Source organism: Elephas maximus, chromosome 18 (assembly GCF_024166365.1).
Source record: "Elephas maximus indicus isolate mEleMax1 chromosome 18, mEleMax1 primary haplotype, whole genome shotgun sequence".
Taxonomy (NCBI): domain Eukaryota; kingdom Metazoa; phylum Chordata; class Mammalia; order Proboscidea; family Elephantidae; genus Elephas; species Elephas maximus.
In genome coordinates, this window is record NC_064836.1 from 80936805 (window position 1) to 80963773 (window position 26969).

General features: G+C 40.0%; 2 protein-coding genes across 14 annotated transcripts in view; one reads left to right on the forward strand and one right to left on the reverse strand.

Moving 5' to 3' along the window:
- The window catches only part of CIP2A (cellular inhibitor of PP2A), a 42626-nt gene extending 17794 nt beyond the window's left edge, over window positions 1-24832 (reverse strand). Inside the window, exons 1-10 of one of the 2 annotated variants that reach the window (XM_049857795.1) lie at window positions 24636-24832; window positions 18711-18858; window positions 16461-16573; window positions 15565-15659; window positions 14884-14980; window positions 12579-12701; window positions 12281-12426; window positions 8901-8976; window positions 1099-1317; window positions 37-196 (exon numbers count right to left, since the gene is read on the reverse strand). In XM_049857795.1, coding sequence (XP_049713752.1) covers window positions 37-196; window positions 1099-1317; window positions 8901-8976; window positions 12281-12426; window positions 12579-12701; window positions 14884-14980; window positions 15565-15659; window positions 16461-16573; window positions 18711-18858; window positions 24636-24737 — 1279 coding nt within the window. In that variant the 5' untranslated portion in view covers window positions 24738-24832. The remainder of the gene's footprint in view (window positions 1-36; window positions 197-1098; window positions 1318-8900; window positions 8977-12280; window positions 12427-12578; window positions 12702-14883; window positions 14981-15564; window positions 15660-16460; window positions 16574-18710; window positions 18859-24635) is intronic. The other variant, XM_049857796.1, reaches the window with a different exon arrangement.
- Window positions 24833-24988: 156 nt separating this feature from the next.
- DZIP3 (DAZ interacting zinc finger protein 3) overlaps window positions 24989-26969 on the forward strand; it is a 103896-nt gene continuing 101915 nt past the window's right edge. For 11 of the 12 annotated variants that reach the window (XR_007513760.1, XR_007513758.1, XR_007513761.1 and 8 more), the window contains exon 1: window positions 25066-25173. The gene's annotated coding sequence lies outside the window, so the exon portion shown is untranslated. Of the gene's footprint in view, window positions 25174-26969 lie in introns of all 12 variants that reach the window. The other variant, XM_049857798.1, reaches the window with a different exon arrangement.

Consider the following 26969-nt stretch of genomic DNA (forward strand, 5'->3'; position numbering starts at 1 on the left):
ATGTATAGTTTCCATGTTTACGACAGAAAAGGATATTTAACAAAACTTCAATGGCCTTGACCATCCTTTCACATTTCTTTCTTAATAAGGGCTCATCTAGATTTTGTCCTGTAAACTGAAGTTGATCCATGATCGTAGGCAGCAGAAGGGTCACAAACCGATCAGCTGAGGAACAGTTAGCAGCATCTATGACATCCTGGAGAATGAAGCACCACCAATGATGAAAAATAAAGATGTAAAATAGAATGCAGGAAGTCCTCACTGAGCTGCAACATTCTCTTTCAATTTCTTAGAATTACTTAATATTTCCTATCTCCTATTTAAAAATTCCTATTTAAAATCTATCTTTTCATTCAGTCTCAAGGACATGATGACTTTTTCCTCAAATGGAACAATAAGGCTTTATTGTTCTATAAGACCTTTTTAAATGGACTATTTTTTTTATGCCTGTGGTTTTTATATTATTCTAAATTAGAAGTATTTACTGAAAAGTAATATCCTGAATTTGCTAAATATAATCACAATAATTAAATAACAATGTTGGTCTTAGTACTTTACAACCATGAACAATTACCATCAAGAATCGCAAAACTGATTAAGAGTCCAGACCAACATAAAATATAAAGAATGATGCGTGCATAATCCTCAACAAACACAATCACTCATAAATATATTTGCTCCATTCCATTTCACTGACTGAATCCAATGTCCTTATACCTATCCGTTCAACAGCTATGTGAAGACAGTTGAGAACATCCACTGAGACGGAGCAAGACAATGTGACTACGGCACCGTCCTACAGGGGTAGTCACCAAACACCCAAACATACTAATCTTAGCTAATACTTGTATTTACTACACTGGAGTGAGTATATACAAGCTACTCTTTTTTTTTTTTTTTCTGTAAAAAAGAGGAAAACACTAAAATATGGCAGAAAAAAGAGATTTAGCAGCTGAATGATTGCAAGTCATGTCACTTCTGTTTTCCTAAAGCAAATGAATGACTAGAAGTTTACTATAAACATTTCTGGGAAAAAAAAAAACTGTTAAAAACTGTTAATTCAAAGGGGAAAAATCAATTTGTCAATCATCCTCCTACCTCAAATATTTCCTTGAACAACTCCAATGCTAAAACAGAACAATTTTCTGATGTGTCCAAAGGTTGGCTTGACCAACGAAGCAAAGCCACAGTAGGTTCTAAACATTTAGAACGGCTTCCCAGAATGGTGTTGCCAGACGGAGATTGTTCAAATATCATCTGGGTGAGTACGTGGCGCAGCTGAGTCACTGAACAGAAGGCAAGAAGTAATTCTAAAACCTGTGCAATACAAAGTCTTCATTAAATATCAATTTCATTGGACTTTAATGCATAAAGCAATCAAGCGATGAAGCTGAAAATGGCAATTTTTTTAATACTCAAAAACAAATATTAAAAACAGCTTCTAATCTTTTTTCAGTATTATTTTTCAAATGTGTGATGAGGTTACAGAAGTTACAAAGGAATTTTTTAGTGGCAATTACCTCTAATGAAAGGAGTCCTAGTGGCACAATGGTTAAGCACTCGGCTGCTAACAGAAAGGTCAGTTTGAACCTACCAGCTGCTCTTCTGAAGAAAAGACCTGGTGATCTGTTCCCATAAAGATTTTAGCTCAGGAAACCTTACGAAGCAGTTCTAATCTATCCTGTAGGGTGGCTATGCGTTGGAACCGAATCGACAGCACCCAACGACAACAACCTCTGTCAAGCATGACTGTGAGAGCCAGAGGGGGAGGGCAGCTTCAACTAATGTACTCCTTCTGCAGTCCTTTTGTCTTTTTAACCACCATGTGTTTTTAAGGTGAAAAAACTTAAAAAATAAAATTAGTTATCCTAAGATTAAAGAATTGCTACTCTAAAACACTTTAGGGTAAGATTCCAGAGTGGCTTCCCAAAGCTTTACAGGGTTCAAGATGGCTACCTGCATGCTAAGTTAGCACGCTGCTGGCATCATGGCCCGTGATGACCCCCTTCTGCTCCATTTCTTCTCCACTTCAAAACTGGGCCTTCCACTATTAAAGGGCATCCCATGGCAACCTGTGCATTAGCTCACGTTAAGTTAAATTCCGCCTTATTTCACGTATTACCAAATTATCATTTTGTTAGAATTTTCTTTATCTACTTTTTTTCTACCCCTCTCTATCCACTGTTTTGGGTTAATCACATATAATTGAGATAGTACCTGATTTTAATAGAATTCAATACACTAACATTTATTGTAAAAAAATGATAAACAATCTTGATCTGATTTTTAGATATAAATTGTATTACTTGTGTTTGAAAAGCCAACACATGTGCTGGGTTCCAAAGTAAAAGGTACTACCCTGTACTCTAGCTCTCTGTCGGTCTCCCCTGAGGCAAGTTATGCTGCCAGCTTCTTGTATATCTTATCAGAGAAGCATGATTCATACATAAGCAAATATATATATACTTCCTCGTGTACACTTTTAAGTGAAGTACAACATAAACAGGAAAAATAAACAGATCAATCATCAGTGCAAAGCTAGATGGATTTTCAAAGAGAACACCCCTGTGTAACTGGCAACCAGCTCAGAAAGAGAACTCCACTGCTAGTCCAGGGACTCGTGGTCCCTTCCAGACAACACCCCAACTGCACCACCCCACCAGACTTCTGATACCGCAGATTGATTTTGTCTTTGTTGTTCTCAGACCTCTGCATTTCCACATAATTTTTGAATCATCCTGCCAATTTATACAAAGAAACCCACATGGAATTTTATATAAACAAAATCCCAGTACACACTCTTAGGTCTCCCGTCTTTTGCTTCTTACCATTACGTCGGTGAGGCTCATTCATACTCATTGCTGTGTGGTGTCATTACGTCGGTGAGGCTCATTCACACTCATTGCTGTGCGGTGTCATTACGTCGGTGAGGCTCAGTCACACTCATTGCTGTGCGGTGTCATTACGTCGGTGAGGCTCAGTCACACTCATTGCTGTGCGGTGTCATTACGTCGGTGAGGCTCATTCACACTCATTGCTGTGCGGTGTCATTACGTCGGTGAGGCTCAGTCACACTCATTGCTGTGCGGTGTCATTACGTCGGTGAGGCTCAGTCACACTCATTGCTGTGCGGTGTCATTACGTCGGTGAGGCCCAGTCAAACTCATTGCTGTGTGGTGTCATTACGTCGGTGAGGCTCAGTCACACTCATTGCTGTGTGGTGTCATTACGTCGGTGAGGCTCATTCACACTCATTGCTGTGTGGTGTCATTACGTCGGTGAGGCTCATTCACACTCATTGCTGTGTGGTGTCATTACGTCGGTGAGGCTCAGTCATACTCATTGCTGTCTGGTGTCATTACGTCGGTGAGGCTCATTCACACTCATTGCTGTGTGGTGTCATTACGTCGGTGAGGCTCAGTCACACTCATTGCTGTGTGGTGTCACTACGTCGGTGAGGCTCAGTCATACTCATTGCTGTGTGGTGTCATTACGTCGGTGAGGCTCAGTCATACTCATTGCTGTATGGTGTTCCAATACACCAGGGCTTATTTACCCATTCTGTTGTTGATGGACATTTGGGTTGTTTCCAGTTCTTGGCTATGAGAAGCCATATGGCTACGTTCTGTACATGTTTTTTAGTGAACATATGTATACATTTCTTAGGGGCAAACACCTAAGAGTGGAATTGCGGGGCCATAGCGTACGCATATGTTCAGCGTTAGTAGATATAGCCAATTTTCCTCAGTACTTGTAGCAATTTTCAGTCCCATCGTACTGTATGAGAGTGATGGGTGCACCACATTCTCATCTATGATTAATATTTCCCATATGTTTTTAACAATCTGGTGGGAGTCCCTGGGTGAGGAAATCAGTCAATGCACTTGGATGCTAGCCAAAAGGTTGGGGCTTCGAATTGACACAGAAGCACCTTGGAAGAAAGGCTTACCCATCTACTTCTGAGAAATCAGTCGTTAAAATCTACGGAGCACAATTCTATGCTGACACACATGGAGTCTCCACGAGGCACAATTGTGTGGTTTGTTTTTGTTTTGTTTTAGTGGCTGTGTAGTGGTATTGCTTACTGTTTAAATTTACATTTCCCCAACGATTAACGAAGTTGAGCAACAATTTTATGTTTATCAGCCAATTCAAGTTGTTTGCTCAGGTATCTATTGGGCTATCAGCCTTTTTTTTGGATTTACATATACGTATGTTGTTGTTTTAATACACGTATTTCATATGTTGTTGTTTTAATACATGTATTTCGGATAGGAGTCCTTTGTTGAAAATATGTATTGTGGATACCTCTTCCCACTCTGAGTTGCCTTTTTACTTCTACTGGAGGTCTTTTTATGAACAGAAGTTTTTAATTTTAACGTAGCCCGATTTTTCAATCTTTTTCCTTTAAGCTAAGTGTTTTTCTTAAGGAAACCTGTCTCCTGCTAGGTCATGAAGCTATTCTAGGTGATTCTTCTAGAAGCTTCAGTGTTTCACCTTTCACATTCAGACATGCAATTTGTCTATAATTGACCTTTACACTTGGTGTGATGTACCCAGAACCCAGTGTCATCGAGTCGATTCCGACTCCTAGCGACGACCCTATAGGTGTGACGTAGGGGGTCAAAATTTAGGTTTTTTTCCTGGATGGATATCCAGTCGACCCATGCCATATACTGAAATGAACATCCTTTCAAGAATGTATTGTTATCAATCAGGACAACTATATGCTATGAGCGTGGTTCTGGACCCTATTCTGTTCTACTGGTCTAGCTATCTATCCTTATGACAATACTGCACTGTGTTAATTATGACAGTTTTACATTAAGTCTTGATATCTGGTAATATCAGGACTCCAACTTTGTTCATGTTCTTCAGGACAGCCTTGGTTATTCTTGGGCCTTTGCATAGCCACATAAATTTTGTAATCAGCTTTCCAAATTCCACATACCAAAACAAAACAAAAACATGCCATGATTTTGAATAGCCTAATATTGCCAACTCTTACAATTCATGAAATTGGTAGATCCCTCCATTTACTTAGGTCTATTATTTTCTCAATGCTTTCTAATGTCAGAGTAGAGTCCTAACATATCTTTTGTTAGACTTATCCCCTAAAAACCAAAAACATTGCCATCAACTCGATTCCAACTTATAGTGGCCCTATAGGACAGAGTAGAACTGCCCCACAGGGTTTCCAAGGAGCAGCTGGTGGGGATCTGAATTGCCCACCTTTCAGTTAGCAGCCGAGCTCTTAACAACTGCACCACCAGGGCTCTTAGACATTGATACTTTTTATGGCATTGTATATGGTATAATTTAATAAATTTCATTTTCTGTCTGTTGCCAGTATACAGATTTACTTATATATATGATTTTGTAACCAGCAAACTTGCCAAATTTACTCTTTAAGTTATTTTTATACATTTTAGATTTTCTATATTCATAATTATATCATCTGAACAATGACTTCCACTTTTCTTTGCAATCCCTGTGTTTTTTATTCTTTTTTATTTTTTGAAGTACTGGACTGGTTGGGACCATCAATGAATATAGTACTGACAACTGGTGATAATGGCTTCCTTTTCTCACTCATGATGGACGGAAAGCTTTCAATAATTTGCCCTTAAGTATGATGCTGTAGGTTTTTGGTAGGAACTCTGTCAGATAAAGTTTCTGTTTATTCTTAGTTTGGTAATCTTTATCAGGAATGAGTATTAAAAATTTTTTTTTTTAATTGTACTTTAGATGAAGGTCTACAGAACTAGTTTCTCATTGAAGAGTTAGTACACATATTGTTTTATGACACTGGTTAACAATTCGACATGTCGACACTCTCCCTTCTCAACCTTGGCCTCCCTATTACCAGCTTTCCTGTCCCCTCCTGCCTTCTAGCCCTTGCCCTTGAGCTGGTGAGTCCCTTTAGTCCCATTTTGTTTTATGGGCCTGTACAATCTTTGGCTGAAGGGTGAACCTCAGGAGTGACTTTATTACTAAGCTGAAATGGTGTTTGGTGGCCATATTCTTATGGTTTCTCTAGTCTTTGTCAGGCCAGCAAGTCTGGTCTTTCTTCTTGAGTTAGAATTTTGTTCTACATTTTTCTCCAGCTCTGTCTGGGACCCTCTGTTGTGATCCCTGTCAGAGCAGTCAGTGGTGTAGCCGGGCAACATCTAGTTATGCTAGACTCAGTCTGGTGGAGGCCATGGTAGATGTGGTCCATTAGTCCTTTGGACTAACCCTTCCCTTGTATCTTTAGTTTTCTTCATTCTTCCTTGCTCCTGAAAGGGTGAGACCAGTGGAATATCCTAGATGGCCACTCACAGGCTTTTAAGACCCCAGACACTACTCAACAAAGTAGAATGTAGAACATTTTCTTTATAAACTCTGTTATGCCAATTGAGCTAGATGTTCCCTGAATCTACCGTCCCCACAGTGCTCAGCCCAGCAATTCGGTGCCTCAGGGACTTTGTATGTGTCTATGGAGCTTCCATCACCTTGCCTTCCTTGTACAAGTTGTGCTGGCTTCCTCAGTATTGTGTAGAGCCTTACCCTTCAACAAAGTTATCACTTATCTATTGTCTAGTGTTTTTCCCTCCGCATTCTTCCTCTCCCTCATAACCATCAGAGATTGTTTCTTTTTGTGTGTAAACCTTTTCATGAGTTTTTACAGTAGTGCTCTCATACAATATCTGTCCTTTTGTGATTGGCTTATTTCACTCAGCATAATGCCCTCCAGATTCATCCATGTTATGAGATGCTTCACAGATTTGTCTTTGTTCTTTATCCTTGCGTAATACTCCATTGTGCATATGTGCCACAGTATGTTTATCCAATGAATGGGTATTAATCAAGTACTTTTTGTCTTTAATAACATGATACAGTTTTCCTGCTCTTTTCTGTGATGAATTATTAATTTTCACATGTTCAACCACCCTGGCATTCCTGGCATAAAGCTCCATGGGTAATAAGATCGTTTTTACACAACACTGGCTTTAATTTGCTAATATTTTATTTAGAATTTTGCATCTATGAAAGAGTACATAGACTTTTCCTTTCTTGTACTGTCCTTGTCAGGTTTTGCCATCAAGGTTACATTGGCCTTATAATCAAACTCATTTGTCTATTACACAAAAAATAAGATATCTCACTATTTTTCCCTACACCAAGGTGCTTTTTGCTGTCACTGCTCCCCATCCCATGAATTATAATGAGAGATTTTTTATTACCTTTATTTCTCCATTCCCGTTCAGGTTTTCTGACACCATATGGCACTTTTGCAATGCTTCTACTCTTTTGACCTACCTGAACTCCTGAGATAGTTTAGAACTTTTAGATCAATATTAGATTTTCCCCTTGTTGTATATATTTTGTATTCCAATAATCTTTATTTAGCATGTATATTATATATCTCTAGTTGCTCTGTCCTATAAGGTCACTATGAGTTGGAATCAACTCGATGGCACTGGGTTTTGTTTTTTTTTTGTCACTCTAACAAGATTCATTTAGATAATAATTAGGAATAGTTCTCAAGCTGGATATTTTAAGATTCAAAAATATTTAGAGTATATTATCCAAGTACTTCACCCGATGACAACGTCCCAGAAAAGACTCTGGAAAGAATAAACAAATAAGAACAAAAACCTCAAAACAAAAACAGAAAGGAAAACTGTTGGGCAATGAACTCCGTACTACTTCAACTCCTCTACCATCTTCTACAAGTTCCCTGGGCAGTGCAAATGGTTTGAGCTTGTTTTTCTAGGTTCTCTGTTACAGAGGGGTAGTTCAAAGCCATTCTGATGGTTTTCTTTTACAAAAACTTGTAAGATAAAGTCTGGCCTGGCAACATGATGAGTCGTACTTCACATCAAATACAAAAGTTAATTCCACATGGATTGCAGACCGTGTGAAAGATAAAACTATAAAGCTTTTGGAGGAAAACATGGCAGTTCATCTGGGTGACTTTGGAGTAGGCTAAGATTTCCTAAATGAGACACAAAAAGTACCAACCATATAGGATGATTGATAAATGAAGCTCCATTAAAATCAAGACAACATTAAGAGAGTGAAAAGAAAATTCATAGAACAAAGATATTCAGTGTGTGTGAGAGACATGTAAGTATGACAAAGGGCCCTTTCTAAAATAACTCCTACATATAAATAAGCCAAAGACAGCACAATAGTCAAACAGGAAACAGACATGGGAAGTACTTTATCAAACAGGGTATCAACTGGCCAATAAATATTCAAAAAGATAGTCAGCTTTACTGCTTATTAAAGAAAGACAAATGTAAACTATAAGGCAATACTATTATATAACCATTAGACTGGCTAAGATGAAAAATACCAAATATTGATAAGAACATGGAGTGACTGGAATCTTCACTCGCTGGTACAACCCTTTGGAAAACTGTTTCAGGGTATCTACTGAACACATGTATGTTCCAGCGATTCCACTGCCAGGCATATACCCAAGGGAAGCACGCACACAAGCTCACGGAAAGATAATTAGAGAATGTTAAAAGCAAGATGCTTCATAATGCCAACATCCATCAACAGAAGAAATAAAGATGGATGAAACTAACAACATAATGCTGAACAAACGAATCTAGACAGAATATAATAAGCTTTTATTTATGTAAAGTTGAAAAAACTAAGCATGCTGTTGGCCTGAGGACAGAGGTTACCCTTGTTAAGGATGGGGAATGTGAAGGGCAGGTAGCAACTACAAGGGAATGTGAGAGGGGTTTCTAGGGTCCTGGCAATACTGTTTCTTGATCTGAGCACTTGGCATGCGGCTTTGTTCAGTCTGTGGAAATCCAGAGGGCAGTGCACTTCATGTTTTCTGTACTTTACAGTTTGTTAAATGTTTAAAATAAAACAAAAGTTATATTTTCACATACCTTTAGAGAAGAGTCAGGATCCTTCCCATTAAGAAGACCCAATACTTGACTAAGACATGAAGAAAAGTGCTCATACCTGGGTTTAACATAAAAATAGAGATTAAATGATAATCATGTAATTGACACATCAAAAGGCATTTAACTACAAGATAAACATAAAAGTGCATTTTCCATCACCTATTTATTTTGGCCTTCTAAAATAGGACATAGTCTTCTGTAAAGTTTTTACTCAAAACTAGAGTACCACCATGGTATACATCAATTGGTCCCGTCATTTACTGAACAGTAAAAAAAAGATGGCAATAAATAAATCATTGAAACTTGCAGTCCCTCAACTGCCTTGTTTTTTTTCTTGTTAAGGCTGTGTTCAGTTTGTAGAAATTCAAAGGACACAGAGGTAATCTAGTGAACTAGGCAGCTACTTATTAATCGAGCATACACAACTGCCAGGCATGAAGTGACACCCTGCAAATACAGAGGTCAGAGGCAGGGCTCTGTGACACAACTTAAAGAGGTACCAGAGGTACCAGTCACATTGTACTCTCTGTGAATGGTGCAGCCTTGATTTGGGAGTTCATAGTCTTAGGGCAGAAGCAGAAAGATAGGAAACAATAATAGACTGTAATGTAAAATACACCACTATGATAGAGGAATGTAAGGGGGTTGTCACGGATTCAGTTATGTCCCCCAAAAATATCTGTTAACTTGGCTGGGTCATGACTCCGTTGTACGGTTGTCTACCATTTTATCTCCTGATGTGATTTCCCTATATGTTGTAAATCCTATCACTATGATATAATAAAATGGATCAGTGGCAGTTATATTGATGAGATTTACAAGATTAGATGGTGTCTTAAGCCAGTCTCTCTTGAGATATAAAAGAGAGTAGCGAGCAGAGAAGTGAGTTCTCATACCACCGAGAGAGCAGCACCGGGAACAGAGCGCGTCCTTTGGACCTGATGTTCCTGCACCAAGGTGCTTCCAGACCAAGGAAAGACAGATTCATCACAAGGACCTTCCTCCAGAGCTGACAGAGAGAGAAAGCTTTCCCCTGGAGCTGGGCCCTTGAATTCAGACTGCTAGCCTATCAGACTGTGAGAGAATACTTTTCTTTGTTAAAGCCATCAACTTCTGGTATTTCTGTTATAGAAGCACTAGATGACTAAGACAGGGGTCATGTGGAAAGAGGACTGGTACCACACCTATACTTGGCGGGGCAAGCCTGATCAGGTGAGGCTTCCCAGACTTGGGTTTTAAAGAATAAGAAAGAGTTATGAATACCAAAAACCAAAGCAAATCCGTTGCCATCAGGTCAATTCGGGCTGATAGTGACCCTATCACACAGAGCAGAAGTGCCCCATATGGTTTCCAAGGAGCACCTGGTGGAACTGAACTGCTGACCTTTTGGTTAACAGCTGTAGTCTTAACCACTACACCACCAGGGTTTCAATACATATGATGGGGTAAGCTTATTCCAGCATTGCAGAGGAAGTATGAGAGGAAAGAAAACGTGGATACATAAAAAGGTTTTCTAGCAAAGTTGGAAGTTCTATTTATTGTCTGATACGATTAGACAAAAGTACATAAGAAGGCAAATGTGAAGAAACAAGGCTGAGAGGTCTCCAAGGACCAGACTTGGGAAGGCAATAGTGAGAACTTTGATATTCATCTTGAATACAATGGGAGGGTCACAGATTTGAAAAGCGAAGTACGGTTAAAGAGAAGTTGAAAGTTGAGCATATTTGTAAGTGAAAGAGTCAATTGGATAGGAGGCACTGAAGCTACAGGGGGAACTGCTGGAGAAGGTAGGACAGAATGAGACTTATTACATAGAATCTGATGTTTTTAAAAATAAAACATGATGAAATTAAGTAAGAACAGGTATAAGCACAGGTAAGTAAGTCTATCCAGGGACATAGATTTGAGGGAACTCCAAACAGATGGAATTCTTTTTTTCCTTTCTGTAAAACAAAGATAAGGTCATCTTCTGAGTGAAAGGTAGCAAGAGGTCAGTAGTGAAGATTTGATACAACCACTGTAGGAAATGAGAAAAGAAAGATGACTAGGAAAAAATACAAGAGGTAGTGGCCCAGCTGAAGTTAATGACAAGTAAAACTACCATTTCTCTCAAGGCTTGCTTAGGAACACAGGCATTAAGTTAGACTCTGGAACAGGATCAGGACTGGGGTTTTGCCAACTGGTATTTTTTTATGGCAGATAAATAAGAGGACAACACAATTAAACACAGTTAAGCACTGTTCTCTTGCCAGAAATGACTCCTAAATTCTAGTTTGGATAGGGAAGAAAAGAGATCATGGAACTGAGAGATTTATAGAAGAGATTAGTCAACTAGTTACAGATGCTAAACTGGATTATCTTCTGTCTTCCTGGAGAGGTAGATCCAAAAGAATTCTTTTCCTTACTTTGAAGCTGGTGGCCAGAATGGATGTCACGTGAGAATATACTGGGAAAAGTCTTCGAACAAGTGAGGGGAGGGCAGGTAAAGGGAAGGCACTCAGGAAAAAAAAAAAAGTTCTTACCTTCCAACGCTTAAAAGAAGAAAAAGTAAAACGTGACTGCGAATGCGTCTTGATTTTGCAGTTAGCTAAGGAGCCACCTTGCCCTCGCATTTAGGCTGGATCTTTCAAACTTCATACCCCTGCCACTGCTAATTTCCCCTCCTCTCCCAATGCTTGATCACAGTAGGCGCTCAATAAATATTTTTTCATTTGTGACTGCTAAGCTGAATTAACTTTGAAGCATTTTCAACAATTTCCTGACTTAGCACAAGAAAGCAGCTTCGGCCCCGAGCAAATTTCCCTTAAGATGTCAAAGACCACAGCTCTTAGGAAAGTGGTTGCTTACTGACCTCAAAATATAAATGATTACATGAATCCCACGAAATACCACTGAGACAGAAAGGACACGTAATTGCATAGTCCCATTTTATCTTACAGCACGACAGAGGCATGCACCAAAAGGAACATTATCCATTTTTAATCCAGAACAGAAAAGACTCTAAGGCATGCTAACGAGAATGTTTTTCTAATAAAAATATTCTTTCAAAGAGTCATATCATGCTCAGGATTTAAAAATGGTTCTGAAACAGATTAATGAAGACATCTGTATTTTGGAAAATGACAGGACCCTATTCACCCAAGACAAAGACTGAAACACACATGTGTGTGCGTGGAAAACCTTGTTACAATCTTACATTTCAGGCCACGGAAGCAAACAAGTGGAAATAAAGCACACCAAAACATTTACTCTACTGAGAATCAGTAGAACTGGTATTTCCTAAATCTACAAAGGCAGTTTTATATCTCACAAACACTTCATGGTTAAAAAAAAAAAATTCTAAAATTTACCAAAGATCATACCTGATAAGATAATCGGCAATTTTAGGATTTTTAAGGAGATCCGTTAGCAGGTCAACTGAATACTTTCTAGTTAGTGTACCATCACCGTTTACGAGAATATTAAATATTAACTGAAAAGTCTGATGAATGTTTCGAGCATGGAACAGCTTAAAAACAAATTGGGGAAAGTATATTACATAAAAATTGAAGCTGACACCATCCTAAAATGTAACAAAAGGCCTTGATAACTTTTAAAGTATTAGAAACTATAAACTTCTGGTGAATTACCTTCATAAATAATTTATTGAATCATATTTACCTTTTCCCCAACTTCTTCGTTTAATGTCAAACTGGATAATATGGAAAGTGCAAACACAACCACAGTTAAACTACTATGGGCCAAGTAAGTTATGAGAGTTCGATAAAAAGATTTCACATTACTCTGAGGAAAAAAAAAAGAATGAAACTTCTAAGTTTTATATTTTGGCTTAAAAAATATTACCTTGTAGAGTAGGTAAACTGTTATTAAACATCATTATCAATCTACTGGAAACCCTGGTGGCATAGTGGTTAAGAGCTATGGCTGGTAACCAAAAGGTCAGATCCACCAGGCGCTCCTTAGAAACCCTATGGAGCAGTTCTACTCTGTCCTTTAGGGTCACTGTGAGTTGGAATCGACTCGATGGCAACAGGTTTTATCAATCCATTAAAAAAATGATGGAAACCCTGGTGGCGTAGTAGTTAAGTGCTATGGCTGCTAACCTAAAGGTCGGCAGTTCAAATCAGCCAGGCGCTCCTTGGAAACTCTATGGGGCAGTTCTACTCTGTCCTTTAGGGTCACTGTGAGTTGAAATCGACTCAACGGCAACAGGTTTTATCAATCCATTAAAAAATGATTGTCACCTTTAAGAGATGTTTTATGGTGTTCTAAGGGAGAACGTCATACAGTCGAAGATAAACGGAAAAGACTGTTAAAAACAAAGAGCGTTTAGGCAAAAACTAACCAAGTAAAGGTGTCCAAATGCATGTAAGGTGGATTTCTGCCAAGTTTTATCATCTTAGAATAAATAATTCCCTGACAGTAAATCTGGGTGTCCATTCTAACAGTAGTTCAAAAGAGACACATGGAGAGTTTGGAGACTGGAAACTGAACAGCTACCCTAAACACTGCAGGAAAAGTTGTTTAGAGTTTAAGTTAATGAATAAATTATAATGAGGAACCCTCATGATTACGGTAAAAAGTAAGAAAACATTTACTAAATTAGAGAATCTATTTTGTGTTACACATTTTTGTTACACTTGTTGCTTACCATGAAAACTGAAGAGATCATTACAGGGGTGAGTGGGATGGGTACTTAAACACGGTGCCGGCAGCAGCAAACTGCAGACAGGTACAATCTTAGTGAATAAGTTTCCAGATATGGGATTGTGGGTAAATGCTGACTCTTCATTAGATTTAAGTGTGTAAAGTACAAGCTTTTTCAATTTAGAAATATGCATATAGGGCATAAAGAACGATCTATGTTTTATGTATGTACCTGTTTATCTATAAACCTTTAGTAAGGTTATAAATAAATGCTGAGATAAACACAGAAATATCTATGTTCTTCCCTCTCGATAAACCTTTATCAAACACTTCCATGGCTCAAAAAAAACCACCTTCAAAGTAAAACCAGGTCAGAAAAATCTAGCATATGAACAAATTAGATACTAATATTAAAATCAAACAAGTAATTCTGAATATTGCATAGCAGAGGCATTGTTCACAAAACACCTTAAAGAATCAGTGAACTTTCTTCATTTAATATATTCTCAAATGTGGTTCAGCTAGCTTTGTGTGCCCTCACTCATCACATGTAATTGTAGTTGATATTGTTGTTGTTACTTGTCTTTGAGTCCATTCTAACTCATGTCCACCCCATGTGTAGAACGGCTCCACAGGGTTTGCAAGGCTGTGACCTCTTGGAAGCAGATCACCAGGCCTGTCTTCCAGGCATCCCTTGGTACGTTTGAACCGCTGACCTTTGGCTAGCAGCTGAGCACTTAAATGTTTGTGCCACCCAGGGATTCCTACCATAGTGATAAACCTGATCAAACTTGTTCCCGTCGAGTCCATTCTGACTCATAGCAACCCTATAGGACAAAGAATTGCCCCACAGGGTTTCCAAGGAGCAGCTGGTGGATTCAAACTGCCAACCTTTTGGTTAGCAGCCGAGCTCTTAGCTACCACGCCACTGTAGATGATACTAGGCAGTTACTTACCTATTTTTTTGGTGGAGTTGCTATTGATTTTGTGGAAATAAAAGACTGAGGTAAATAGGATAGATTGCTAGTGATGTGCCTTCTATCTATTAAGCACAGAATAATTAGCATTTCTTAATATTATTCAATGTGACAAATAGTGTGATGCTACCGAGAGAGAAAACTTTTAGCACTTAACATTTGTATTAACCCTTATGGCCTTCAAAGGGTAGAATACTTCAAACACTTATGTGTCGATCTGATTCTGGACTAGACGTGAGAATCGTTAAAATTTTTATTTAAGAAAAAAATGGATAAAATTTTCTTTAAGCATAGAACCCACCACAAAACAAGAAAGACACCTTTTAAAATAAACTTCTTACCAAAGTCTTTATATGCGCTTGAACAGAAAGATTGTGCCGACAAAGATTTGCCAGTAGTCCCAGACAAGGCATAGTTAACTCATCTTCAGAAGACTGACTGTTGTTTTAGTTTTACATATATAAGAAAAAGAATTGGGTTAATTCTATTCTACTCAAAATGATACAGTAACTTACCCTTTTAATTTTTTTCTACCAACTATAGCAGTTAAGAGTAAACATTTCTTCCTTTTATACAAGCAAGAAAAAAAAAAAAAAAAACTACCATGTTAAGCCTGTCTAGTTCTGAACAGGACTGATCATTTATTTCACATTATGAAACCAAATTATCTTATTCAATTGCCTCAAAGGAACGTGGAAATAACTGTCAGAGTGATCGTGTGCTATTTCGTCAGTATACCTCCCCTATCAAGAACATTAAATATAAACATACCATCTCCAGTTTCAACAACAATTTTTTTTGGCCAAAATCAATTCATTTAATAAACTTTTATTTTGAAAATTAATGTAAACCTGCTTTACAACATTTAATCCTGATTTTATCTAAGAGCAACAAGCAAAAATCAGTTTCCCAGTTTAAAAAGTTCAAAAACTAAGAAAAACTGAACTACTAGATGGTTTTAGTTTCAAAACAACAAAGGGATTATTTGCTTACATGTTTAAGTAGCAAGGTTGTATACTCACATGTGATCTATCAGGAATGTAATTAATTCATCTATATTGGTGCCAGAATGGAAAATTTTGACGTTATATGTTAACCTCTGCAGAAGTTGAATGCACTGAGAATAATAAAATAGTTATGAATATAAACATATAAAAACATATTGCCTACTCACAAGAATGAACTATAGTGCATATTCTGGGATGTCATCATTTTACGAGACAGAGTTTAGGGCAAGAACTTTTCCATTTCTTAAAATGGTTCTATCTTTAAAAATGAAACAAAAAATCATATACAAGGTAGTAAGACAAGAATCTTAACGTTCATCTCCTGATCCACACTTTCTATACGTTCTGCTTCAAACAGTGCAACTTGCAATAAACTCTGTCCACTTAATTATCTTGTGTACAGATTGAAAAACATACTCTATTTCACCAATTTTACCATCTCTAAAACTGCATGTCTGTTTAATCGGCAACTCTTTTTCATTCTTACAACTATGGCATTTTATGGTCTAAATAAAGTAAGACTGTAGCTATACCTTCATTTTTTTCTGTTACGTTTCCTCAACAGATGGAGACTAGACACCAGCTCTAAGTATAATTTTAACATGAAGAGTTTACATCTCAAGACACAGACATCTGTGACTGAGATGTTATAATGTAGATTTGTTTTTCTTCAATGATGGTGCTAGATGTGGATAAGCTTCCCCTTCCTAGAAACTTTAAAATAGTAGTACATGTGTCTAATCAGCTCTTCAATTTACTGACGATAAGAACTGTGCCTAATCATGTAGTATTGTCATTGTCAGCATATACCCTGTAAGTTAGCAGTTTACAATAGATATTACCAATTTTGATCTGAAAATAAGTAAGGGGAAACCAGATGCTAAGTAACAGAGTACTGCGTGGTGCTGTACCTGTAAAAACACCGAATCGTTGTGGCAAGCACTGCTCCGACAAACCACTCCCGCCAGCACACTATTCAGGTTGTATGTATTCTGAAGACAGTCTTTGGTTTCATTGTCTAAGGCTGTAAGGTAAAATAAAATGGCACAAAATATATCATTTTCATATATGATCTATTTCATATGGCAAAAAGAGAAACAATTTTTAATTTAATGTTAAATGTACCATCACGTAACGAAATTAAATATAATATGGCTATTTTATTCCCTAATACTCTCCAGAAGTTTAATCTCAGAAATTTTATGAGCTGGAAAAAGGGGATATGAGTTTTCTCCTCTTTTTCAATTTACAAATGATTTCTGTATGTGCAATAAATGAATCTCAAGGAACAAAACTTGCTTTACATTATTTCTAGAAATTTTACTATCAAGGTTATTACTTTAAACATTACTAATATATTTAAATGTCGGGAGCAACTGCATTCTCATACAAACTGTTGGTGGGTGGTAGAATTGGCAGGGCCTTTTTGGAAAGCAATTTAGTAATGGCTATTAAGTTCAAGACTGACACACAAACTCTACTTGGAATTTACTCAACAGAAATATATAAACATTTGAGCAAAAATACACTTAAAAAAAGTTCACTGCACTACTGATTCTAATTTAAAAAGCTCAAAAAGACCGTGAGTGTCCACCATTAGGGGAATGCTTAAATATACCCAGTGCTGTCGAGTCGATTCCGACTCATAGCAACCCTACAGGACAGAGTAGAACTGCCCCATAGAGTTTCCAAGGAGCGCCTGGCGGATTCAAACTGCTGACCCTTTGACTAGCAGCCCTAGCACTTAACCACTATGCCACCAGGGTTTCCATGCTTAAATATAGTACCCTCTAATGTGGTTTTTTTCGAAAACCCTGGTGGCGTAGTGGTTAACTGCTACAGCTACTAACCAAAAGGTCAGCAGTTCAAATCCACCAGGCACTCCTCGGAAACTCTATGGGGCAGTTCTACTCGGTTCTATAGGTTTGCTATGAGTCAGAATTGACTTGACGGCAACGGGTTTGGTTTTTTAATATGGTACTATGGAAACCCAGCTGGAGTAGTGGTTAAGAGCTATAGCTGCTAAGAGGTCGGCAGTTGGAATCCACCAGGTGCTCCTTGGAAACTCTATGGGGCAGTTCTACTCTGTCCTATTAGGTCGCTATAAGTTGGAATCGACTTGACGGCAACGGGTTTCGTTTTTGGTTTCGGCTAATACGGTACTGGTCAGGTATTATACACATTAAAAAATAAAAATAAAAAACAGGATGTAAAACATCTGTTGCCCCATGAACCATTTTTAATTGAAAAACAACACCCAAAGATCTAAACTTATTTGCTACAGCATAGAAAAAGAGCTGGAAAAACACACATTGAACCATTAAGACATATTATTCCCAGGACAGAAAATGAGGAGGAGGAGTGGTGTTGACGGATAAAGACTCATTCCATTTTATTCTTTATATCTGCACTGTTTAGTATGATAGCCACACATGGCTATATAAATTTAAATGAACTAAAAAGATCCTGCTCCTCAGTCCACTACCCACATTTCAAGTGATCAGTAATCACATGGGGCTAGTGATTACTACACCGGATGACATATAGAACATTTCCATGACTGCAGAACATTCTACCGGTCAGTAACGCTATGTTAACACTTCTGGATCACTTGAATTTTATGTAAGCATGTGGTAATTTTATCATCTCACAAAGAAAAATCCACCCTCTCCTAAAACACAAGTCAGGAAAAAAAGTGACCATCGAATGAAAATGTTAAAAATAACAATAACGGGAAAATATAGAAAGAGCGACACCAGCAACAGTTCTAAGTTCAAAATAGTTTATATAAAAAAAAAAGATGGTTCTTTGACCACTAGCTTTGATTTTTCTAAGTGGTGTACTTAACACTGGCAGTACATGTATGACTTTTTTCCCCCCAACTCAAAAGTAAGCCAGCACTTCCCAAACTGCATTCTTTTCTATAGAACACTGGGCCTTTGATACGCTTTAGATACTCCGGACCAATCCGTTTAAGAAATGCTATATACAATACTATCTTCTTTCAAGAGATTCACGATGCATAACAGCTCTGACATACCTGTGACGAGGAAATCTTTTGAGTATAAGTCACTCTGAAAGAAGATTCAATAACTAAATCTGCTCTTTAAAAAATAGTAAATTTATACGTGTTTGAAAAATAAGAGAAATGAAATAATTACCTAGTTGAGACAGCAAACTGATAATACTTAAGATTAGTGGAGCACTTATGTTTGGATCTTCAAGTAACTCTACGAGGCAACTCAAGCATTCACTTGGTAAAATCTGATCTGATGTAAACAATCGTGTGAGCTTCTGTCCAGAAATTACCTATATAACATAACAATTAAAATATGTAAGTTAAGAATTGCCAGCTTTTATCTCTTCTTCATTTCCAAAAAGACTGTCCTACCAAAGTGCTACTACCCCTTTCTTTCCCCATTTAGAGGCTTCACACAGGCTGTCTGTTCCTTCTGCTGGAAGATGACCCATCTCCTTCCCTACTAGGTCTCAGATTAATTTCTCCAGGGAGCTTTCCCTAACTAAACCTCTTCCCGCAACTAGGCTAGCTCTGCCGATTACACCACCCTACACCTATTTCATAAGTCAGTAAACTTTTAATTACTTAGCAACGTTCAGTCTCTTTACCACATTGAACACTCCGCCACTGAACACTCCATGAAGGCATGGACTATATATAAATCTATACTCTTGCTGTTAACTGCTGTCAGTGGATTCTGACTCATGGCAACCCCATGTGTGCAGAGCAGAATTGCTCCACAGGTTTTCAAGGCTGTGACCTTTCTGAAAGCAGATGGCTAGGCCTTTTTTCTGAGGCACCACTGGGTGAGTTGGAACCATCAACCTTTCAGGTAGCAGTGGAGCACTTAAGCATGTGCGCCCCCCAGGGACTCCACTACCAATATATTTCACTGAATAAAAGAATTCCAGTATGCTCCTTACACCTACTTTGAGAGGGATAAATGGAAAGTGAAAAGCAGTTAAGCCCAAAGGGTAACTATTGGAAAAGTTAGAGATTACAGAGAAGGGAGGTTAAAAAAAAAAATTTTTTTTTTAAAAAGCCAAGAATTGAAAAATGTTACTCTTGGTTATTCTATTTTTACTCCTTTTCTGTATCCTTATCAACTACACACACACACACACACACACACACACACACAGAGTAAAGCTGGGATTGAAAGCCAAAACCAGTTGTCAGAATATAATACATCCAAAATGTTTTATAAGTATCATTCAATATTAAGCGTATCTTTCCTATAATGATAAAAAAAAATCAGTTACTTTACAATTAGACTAAATCTGCTCTAAACACTTATTTTTAAAAGATCAGGCCTATGCAGCCTGTTTTAACATCCTCTAATCTTTCCTCTGTTGTTGTTAGTTGCCATCGACTCCGACTCATGGTGACCTTACATATAACACTTCCTGCACTGTATTGGACAATATTCTGCTGATTCATAAGGCTTTCACTGGCTACTTTTCAGAAATAGATTGCCAGGCCTTTATTCCTAGTCTGTTCTAGTCTGGAAGTACCATGGGTGACACTACTGGTATTTGAAATACCGGTGGCGCAGCTTCCAGCATCACAGCAAAACGCAAGCCACCACAGTAAGACAAACTGACAGACACATGGTGGTTCCTCTCCGTAACCCTCTAATTCCCTCACGCAGGTGTCTGTTCTTCTTCTGAAGTTCTGCTGACAAGACAGCTTCCAATCATGTTTCCAAGGACTATGTGATTTAATATCACTAAGCGTAAAGTGGGGCCCTGATCTATAAGATTGAAAAGAATAGGTCTAAAGGTGAAATATGGCTATCAATAGCACGTGTGCTGGTGCAGGGACCCTTCTGAGCATTGCCTGTTTGCCTACGTAGAAAGCACAAAGAATAAGATACGTTCTGCTTTTAGCATAATTCCACTCAGGACTGGATCTATATCTCAATAACATAAGTATTCTAACATGTGATAATTACTTATTACAAGGTAAGATAAGGAATTGTTTTACAAATTTCCCTCTTTACTCAAACAGACTCAATGTTTAATACAAACAGAATTTATTATAGTAAAAATTAATTCTTAAATACCACTTATTCTGGCCCACGCATTTTTCTACTTTATGTATGTTGTCTTTTCATCTTCATAATAACTCTGTAAGGTAGGTGCTACTACTGTTTTGCAGACAAATAAACTGAGGCACACACTGATGATACATACAGCTGTGCATTTGGAATTCATACCCAGGCAGCTTGGTTCCTGAATCCATGCTCTTAATCACTCTACAAGATTCCTAACATCATCCGCAGCGAGACCAGCTCAGCTCTGCAAATAAATTCAAGGCTCAGGTTCCCAGTCGAAAGCACGGGACTCTAAAGACAGGATGCACAACTGAATGACTAGTCTCTTTGTATGACACCCACCTGTCTCGGCATCCTCAGATGCTGCTCTCATAAGGTCTGCACAAAGACATGCAGCATTTAACATAAAAATCCACCTAAATGCTTAAAACTAAAAAGATTAAAAAAAACACACACACAAGGGTTGGTGTGGATGAATGACTGCAAATCTTATATAATACTGAAACTGACAAAAACCATTCCTTCAAGTCAATTCCGAATCTTAGCAATTCTACAGGACAGAGTAGAACGTCCCCATAAGGTTTCCAATGCTATAAATCTTTAGAGAAGCAGACTGCCGCATCTTTTTCCCTCAGAGCGGCTAGTGGGTTTGAACGGGCGACCTTTCAGTTAGCAGCCCAGTGCTTAACCGCTGTGCCACCAGGGCGCCTTATATATTGCTTAAACCAAAAAAAAAAAAAAAAAAACCTGTTGCTGTCAAGTGGATTCTGACACACTGCGGCCCTATAGGACAGAGAAGAGCTGCCCCATAGGGTTTCCAAGGAGGGCCTGGTGGATTCGAACTGCTGACCTTTTGGTTAGCAGCCTAACTCTTAACCACTATGCCATCAGATATATTGCTTGGGGAGCGTAATGTGGTATAACCTTCCAGGAAATTTGTTTAGCAGTTTCAACTAAAGCTGAACGTAAGAATAATGTTGCCTATACCCCTAAACACAAAAATAACCTAAACCTGTTGCTGTGAGTCAAAACCTACTCATACTGACCCTAGAGGACAGAGGAGAACTGCCGCATACGGTTTCCAAGCCTATAATCGTATGGAAGCAGACTCCTACATCTTTCTCCTGCAGAAAAAGCTGGTGCGTTCTAACCGTTGACCTTTCAGTTAGCAGCCCAGCACTTAAACACCGAGCTACCAGGGTTCCTTCCCTACAGCCCTACCAAACAAACAAACAAAACCCAAACCCACTGCTGTGGAGTTAGAAATTCTGACTCATAATTTCACTACTAGGTATATAAGAGAAGTGAGAGCATATACTCAAAGACATGCATGAAAATATTCACAACAGCTTCACTGATAATTCCACCCCAAAACGGACACACGCCAATGCACATCAACAGGGGAATGTACCTAACTGCGGGGTGTTTACATAACGGAATTCTATGCAGCAATAAACAGTGAAGTCCTGGTACAAGTGAAACATGAATAAATGTTAGTTCTACTGAATGAAAGCAACCAGACACAAAAGAGTACATATTATATTTGTTGACTTATATGAATCTTGTAGAAAGGAACAATGAAGAAACCTTATGGAGTGATGGAAACTTCCTAGATCCTGATACAGGTGCTAGATACGAAGTGCATATGAAATGTTAAAAAAAACATCAAGCTCTTCAATTAAGATTAACACACCTCAAGCACTTTACTGTAGGTATGTTATTGCTAAAAAAACACCAAACCCGTTGCCATTGAGTTGATTCCAACTCACAGTGACCCTACAGGACAGAGTAAGAACTTCCCCACCTGGTTTCCAAGGAGCACCTGGTAGATTTGAACAGCCACAGCTCTTAACCACTAAACCACCAGTGTTCCCCAAATAACAATAAGTCCCTGATAATTATAGCTTGTGCTCTTCTCGGCTTTGCATCAAAATGCCCCAATGGTAGAATTTTCTCTAAACTGCCTCAAAGTTTGGGAGGGTATCAAAGAGCCAGCCTCTAATCCACAAATTTCTTTGATGTTTCCTTTAATTCATGATAACCTGTTCATTCTCAAAGAGAAGTAATGTTTTAGATTACCATGTAAAATACTTAACCCTGAATTCTTAAATAAAATTGATGGCCCTACTTTTCCATCCTGTGGCTTCTGGAATCCACCAGTGCACTGCTCTGTTCTTGAGACGCAAAGCCTGACCCACCTAACAGTTAACATGTTATTAGGATGCAGTGATTTGTGGAGCCAACGAATGAGAAAAAGAAGGCAAATCTGCGTAGGGGATAGGCAGCTGTACTACTATGAAGAGCAATACCACCAAAGCCCAAGAGAAGAAACACACATTTAATATACTCCACTTTTATAAAGAAAAACAAAAAACTGTTGCTGTACCATTTGCAATCACAGGGTTAGTATGTCAAATAGATTTTAAAATTATGTTCAATCTAATGCTAAGAAAAGGAAGCTGCGACAAAGAATTCTCAAAACAAGCTTTGATTCAGCTTAATTGCTTTTCATGAGGCTGAGGTTACATGTTAGTTTGAATTCCATGAATGTGACACAAATGACAGCAGAAGATTGAGAATCTAAAAACAAACAGGATCACAGAAACAAAATCGTGATTACAATTTTTCCAAAGGAACGTCATAATAGAATAAGTAGTCTAAGCACAAATCACAGGAACTAATCGAAAAAGTGAAAGCAATTCAGCATTTAAGGATTTCAAAACTCTGAGCGATATATTTTGGTAAAGAAAAAAGATTATGATCACTAGTTTCGGGGAAGAGGATTGCTCCTTAATTCAAAGAAAGTTGAAATAATAATTTGCAAGTTCGAGCTCAACACGAGTTCAAACAAAAGCAGTAAGCAACAGGTTCAGATTGTAAAGTGGCTAAGGGCAAAATCAAGTTTTAATCCCCCCCCACCTCCGCCGCCCCCTAGAATCCTGAATATTCTGTGAGGGCCTAATTTCGATGCAAACAACGAAACAAGAAGCAAAAGAAGAGAAGACACAGCTCCTAGCTCTCTCCGAAACGTGCCAAACACCCGGCCCTTGGTGCCAGCCTCCCTGTTGCCGGTGCCCGGGCTGGGGCGGGCGCGGACGGTGGGGAGTCACGGCTGACACACGTTCGCCCTCAGCGGGAACGGCGACAACAGCCGCCGGAGCGGTCACAGCTGACACACGTTCGCCCTCAGCGGGAACGGCGACAACAGCCGCCGCGGCGGTCACGGCTGACACACGTTCGCCCTCAGCGACAACAGCCGCCGGAGCGGTCACGGCTGACACACGTTCGCCCTCAGCGGGACGAGAACAGCCGCCGGAGCGGTCACGGCTGACACACGTTCGCCCTCAGCGGGAACAGCGACAACAGCCGCCGGAGCGGTCACGGCTGACACACGTTCGCCCTCAGCGGGAACAGCGACAACAGCCGCCGGAGCGGTCACGGCTGACACACGTTCGCCCTCAGCGGGAACAGCGACAACAGCCGCCGCGGCGGTCACGGCTGACACACGTTCGCCCTCAGCGGGAACAGCGAGCGCGAACAGCGACAACAGCCGCCGGAGCGGTCACGGCTGACACACGTTCGCCCTCAGCGGGACGAGAACAGCCGCCGGAGCGGTCACGGCTGACACACGTTCGCCCTCAGCGACAACAGCCGCCGGAGCGGTCACGGCTGACACACGTTCGCCCTCAGCGGGAACAGCGACAACAGCCGCCGCGGCGGTCACGGCTGACACACGTTCGCCCTCAGCGGGAACAGCGAGCGCGAACAGCGACAACAGCCGCCGCGGCGGTCACGGCTGACACACGTTCGCCCTCAGCGGGAACAGCGACAACAGCCGCCGGAGCGGTCACGGCTGACACACGTTCGCCCTCAGCGGGAACAGCGAGCGCGAACAGCGACAACAGCCGCCGGAGCGGGGGCTGTCGTTCCAGCTCGGGCCGCCACACCGGGCAGCGGACCAGGGGTCACTGGAGGAAAGCCCCATCTCGTCCCCACCCCAGGACCCCGCACCTCCAGGTGCCGCAGAAGCTGGGTGGCGTTCGCCTCCGACTTGACGGCTTTGTACTGACTAATGGTCAGCAGCAAGGACTTCAGGCTGGCAGTGGAGTCCATCCCGACCGGCCCAGCCTCGCCGGGGACCGCCGCCACCCAGCCCTCTCAGGACCTCCAGCTCCGGCCGCGCTTTTTTTGATTTTCGGCCGCACCCCCTCGCGCCCAGCAACTTCCGGTTCCGGTCGGGTTCCGGAAGTGTTTGGGGCTCTGGGGGACGGCCTCTCAATGAGGCACAGGCTGGGTCTGTGGGTTGTGGCGCTCCTTCCAACCCCTCCCTTTCCTCTGAGCTCGCGAGGTTTCATCTCCGAGACCCTTGAGAACGAGCTATCTCGCGAGAAGCGCGACTGTTTCTTCCAACCCACAGAGGGGCGGTGAAGCGCCGCGGCTGCGTTGTTGTTTTGTAAGCTTTGCTTTCGTTTGCTTCCTGGGCCCTCACGCTGGATGGCTGGCTTTTCCTTTGCGCATCATCCTTTACCTGAGAAATAGTCTAGACACGGTGAGGAGCTCTGAGCAGAGACTCTTTGGGCCCTAGAGTTTTGAGACAGCCGGGGAGGGGACCTCGCTTTAAATCTTTACCTCGTCGACCCTAAACCATTGGAATTTCGTGACGGCTGTCAGGTCCTTAGCTGGCCTTTGTCAGGCTTATTCGAGAAAACCACCGCCGGGCAACTCCTGGGCCCGGTGATGGCGGTGGGTGGCTTCCTTAGCGTCACTTTCCGTAAGGGGAGCTGTCTTTCCGTGTGGCATGGTTGTGATGTCAACCTCGCCGCCTACGTTCTCTGCTTTTTCTTTTTCTTTTTAAATCAGAGGTAATGAGTACTGTCTAATTAGTATTATGCATGTGTATATCACGAGGTGAGTCAAGTAGCTGGTTCTGCAGCTTCCTTAATTTATGCTAAAAAAAAAAATACCTAATAAAGCTTTAAAAACCAGTCTGGAAAATTTTAAGACTAGGGTACATCTCTAATGAAATAATTCATCAGAAATCATGTTTTGTCGAGTCAAAGATGTATTTTTTTTACATCATTACATTTTTAAGGCCAGGTTTATTTTTATATTAAAAATGTCGATTTCACTATTATATCTGAAAGCTTAAAATGATTGAGACAAACATGTAAGGATCATTACGTAGGGAATGTATTCATTCATGCATTCATTCAGTAAACAGTTGTTGAGCGTATAACACATACAATTGTCAGTAACAGCACAAAGATAATGATGCCTCCCCTGCTGGGAAGTAACTGCCTGGTAAGGGAAACATATGAAGTAGTGCATATGGAATTTCGTATACAAAAGACAGACACCAGGTAGTGATGTAAAGAGTGGAGCCAGGCTGTCTGTCTACAAATCCTAGCTCCATCTTTTTACCGTGTGACCATAGGCAAGTTCTCATTGTGCTTCAGTGTAGTAATAAGGTAAAATCTGGCTAATAAAAGTAACTGTTAACTAGATTTGTTCATTAGATAAACATTCATTGGGAGCCTGCAGTGTGCCAGGCAGTATTCTGGCCCTCGGGATTTAGTGAGTAAAACAAAAACCCCACTGCCGTGGAACTTACATTCTGGTAGGGAGAGAAAAAAATATACACCATTAAAAAAAATGATACGGGGAAAAAACACAGCAGAGTTAATACTGTGGAATAATGGCGTTTGAGAAGAAGGTGGTTATACCTGTAATTTTCAGTAGAGTAGTCAGGAAAGGGCTGCTTGAGAAAGCAATATTTGAAAAAATACTGCAAGGAGTTGAGAGAGAGCCATGCTGTCTAGAGGAAAAGGCTTCCAGATACAGGGAATAATAAGACCAAAGGCCTTGAAGTAGGACCATGGCAATGTGTGCCAGGAAGAGCAAGGCGACTACCATAGCTGAAGTGGAGAAAGCAAGGATGAGAACAGTTGGAAATAAAGTCGTGTAAGGTCTTAAAGACCTTACAAAATGAGTCGGTCGACGTAAAGAGTTTAGAACAGTGTGTGGCATAACCAAGTTCTTGATAAGCATTGGGTGTCATTGTCATTTGTTGGCAAATACAGTGATAAGAGTTTGATACTGTTAGACTTTTCACCTTGCAACGAATGGTAAGTGTGCCATCATCACCCCCATCCTGGGGCAGAGGAAGGAGTCTACTCTTCCTGCCGTAGGTGGCATCTTTCTTTGAAATCTTGCATTTTAACTTAAGCAGTAATGCAAATTTCACATTCTTTTCCGTAAAATCATGTTATATATAAAATAATGTCTTCCTCAGACAATACTCATCAAAAATTGACGCTGTAAGTTTAGTGGGACATACTATGTAAT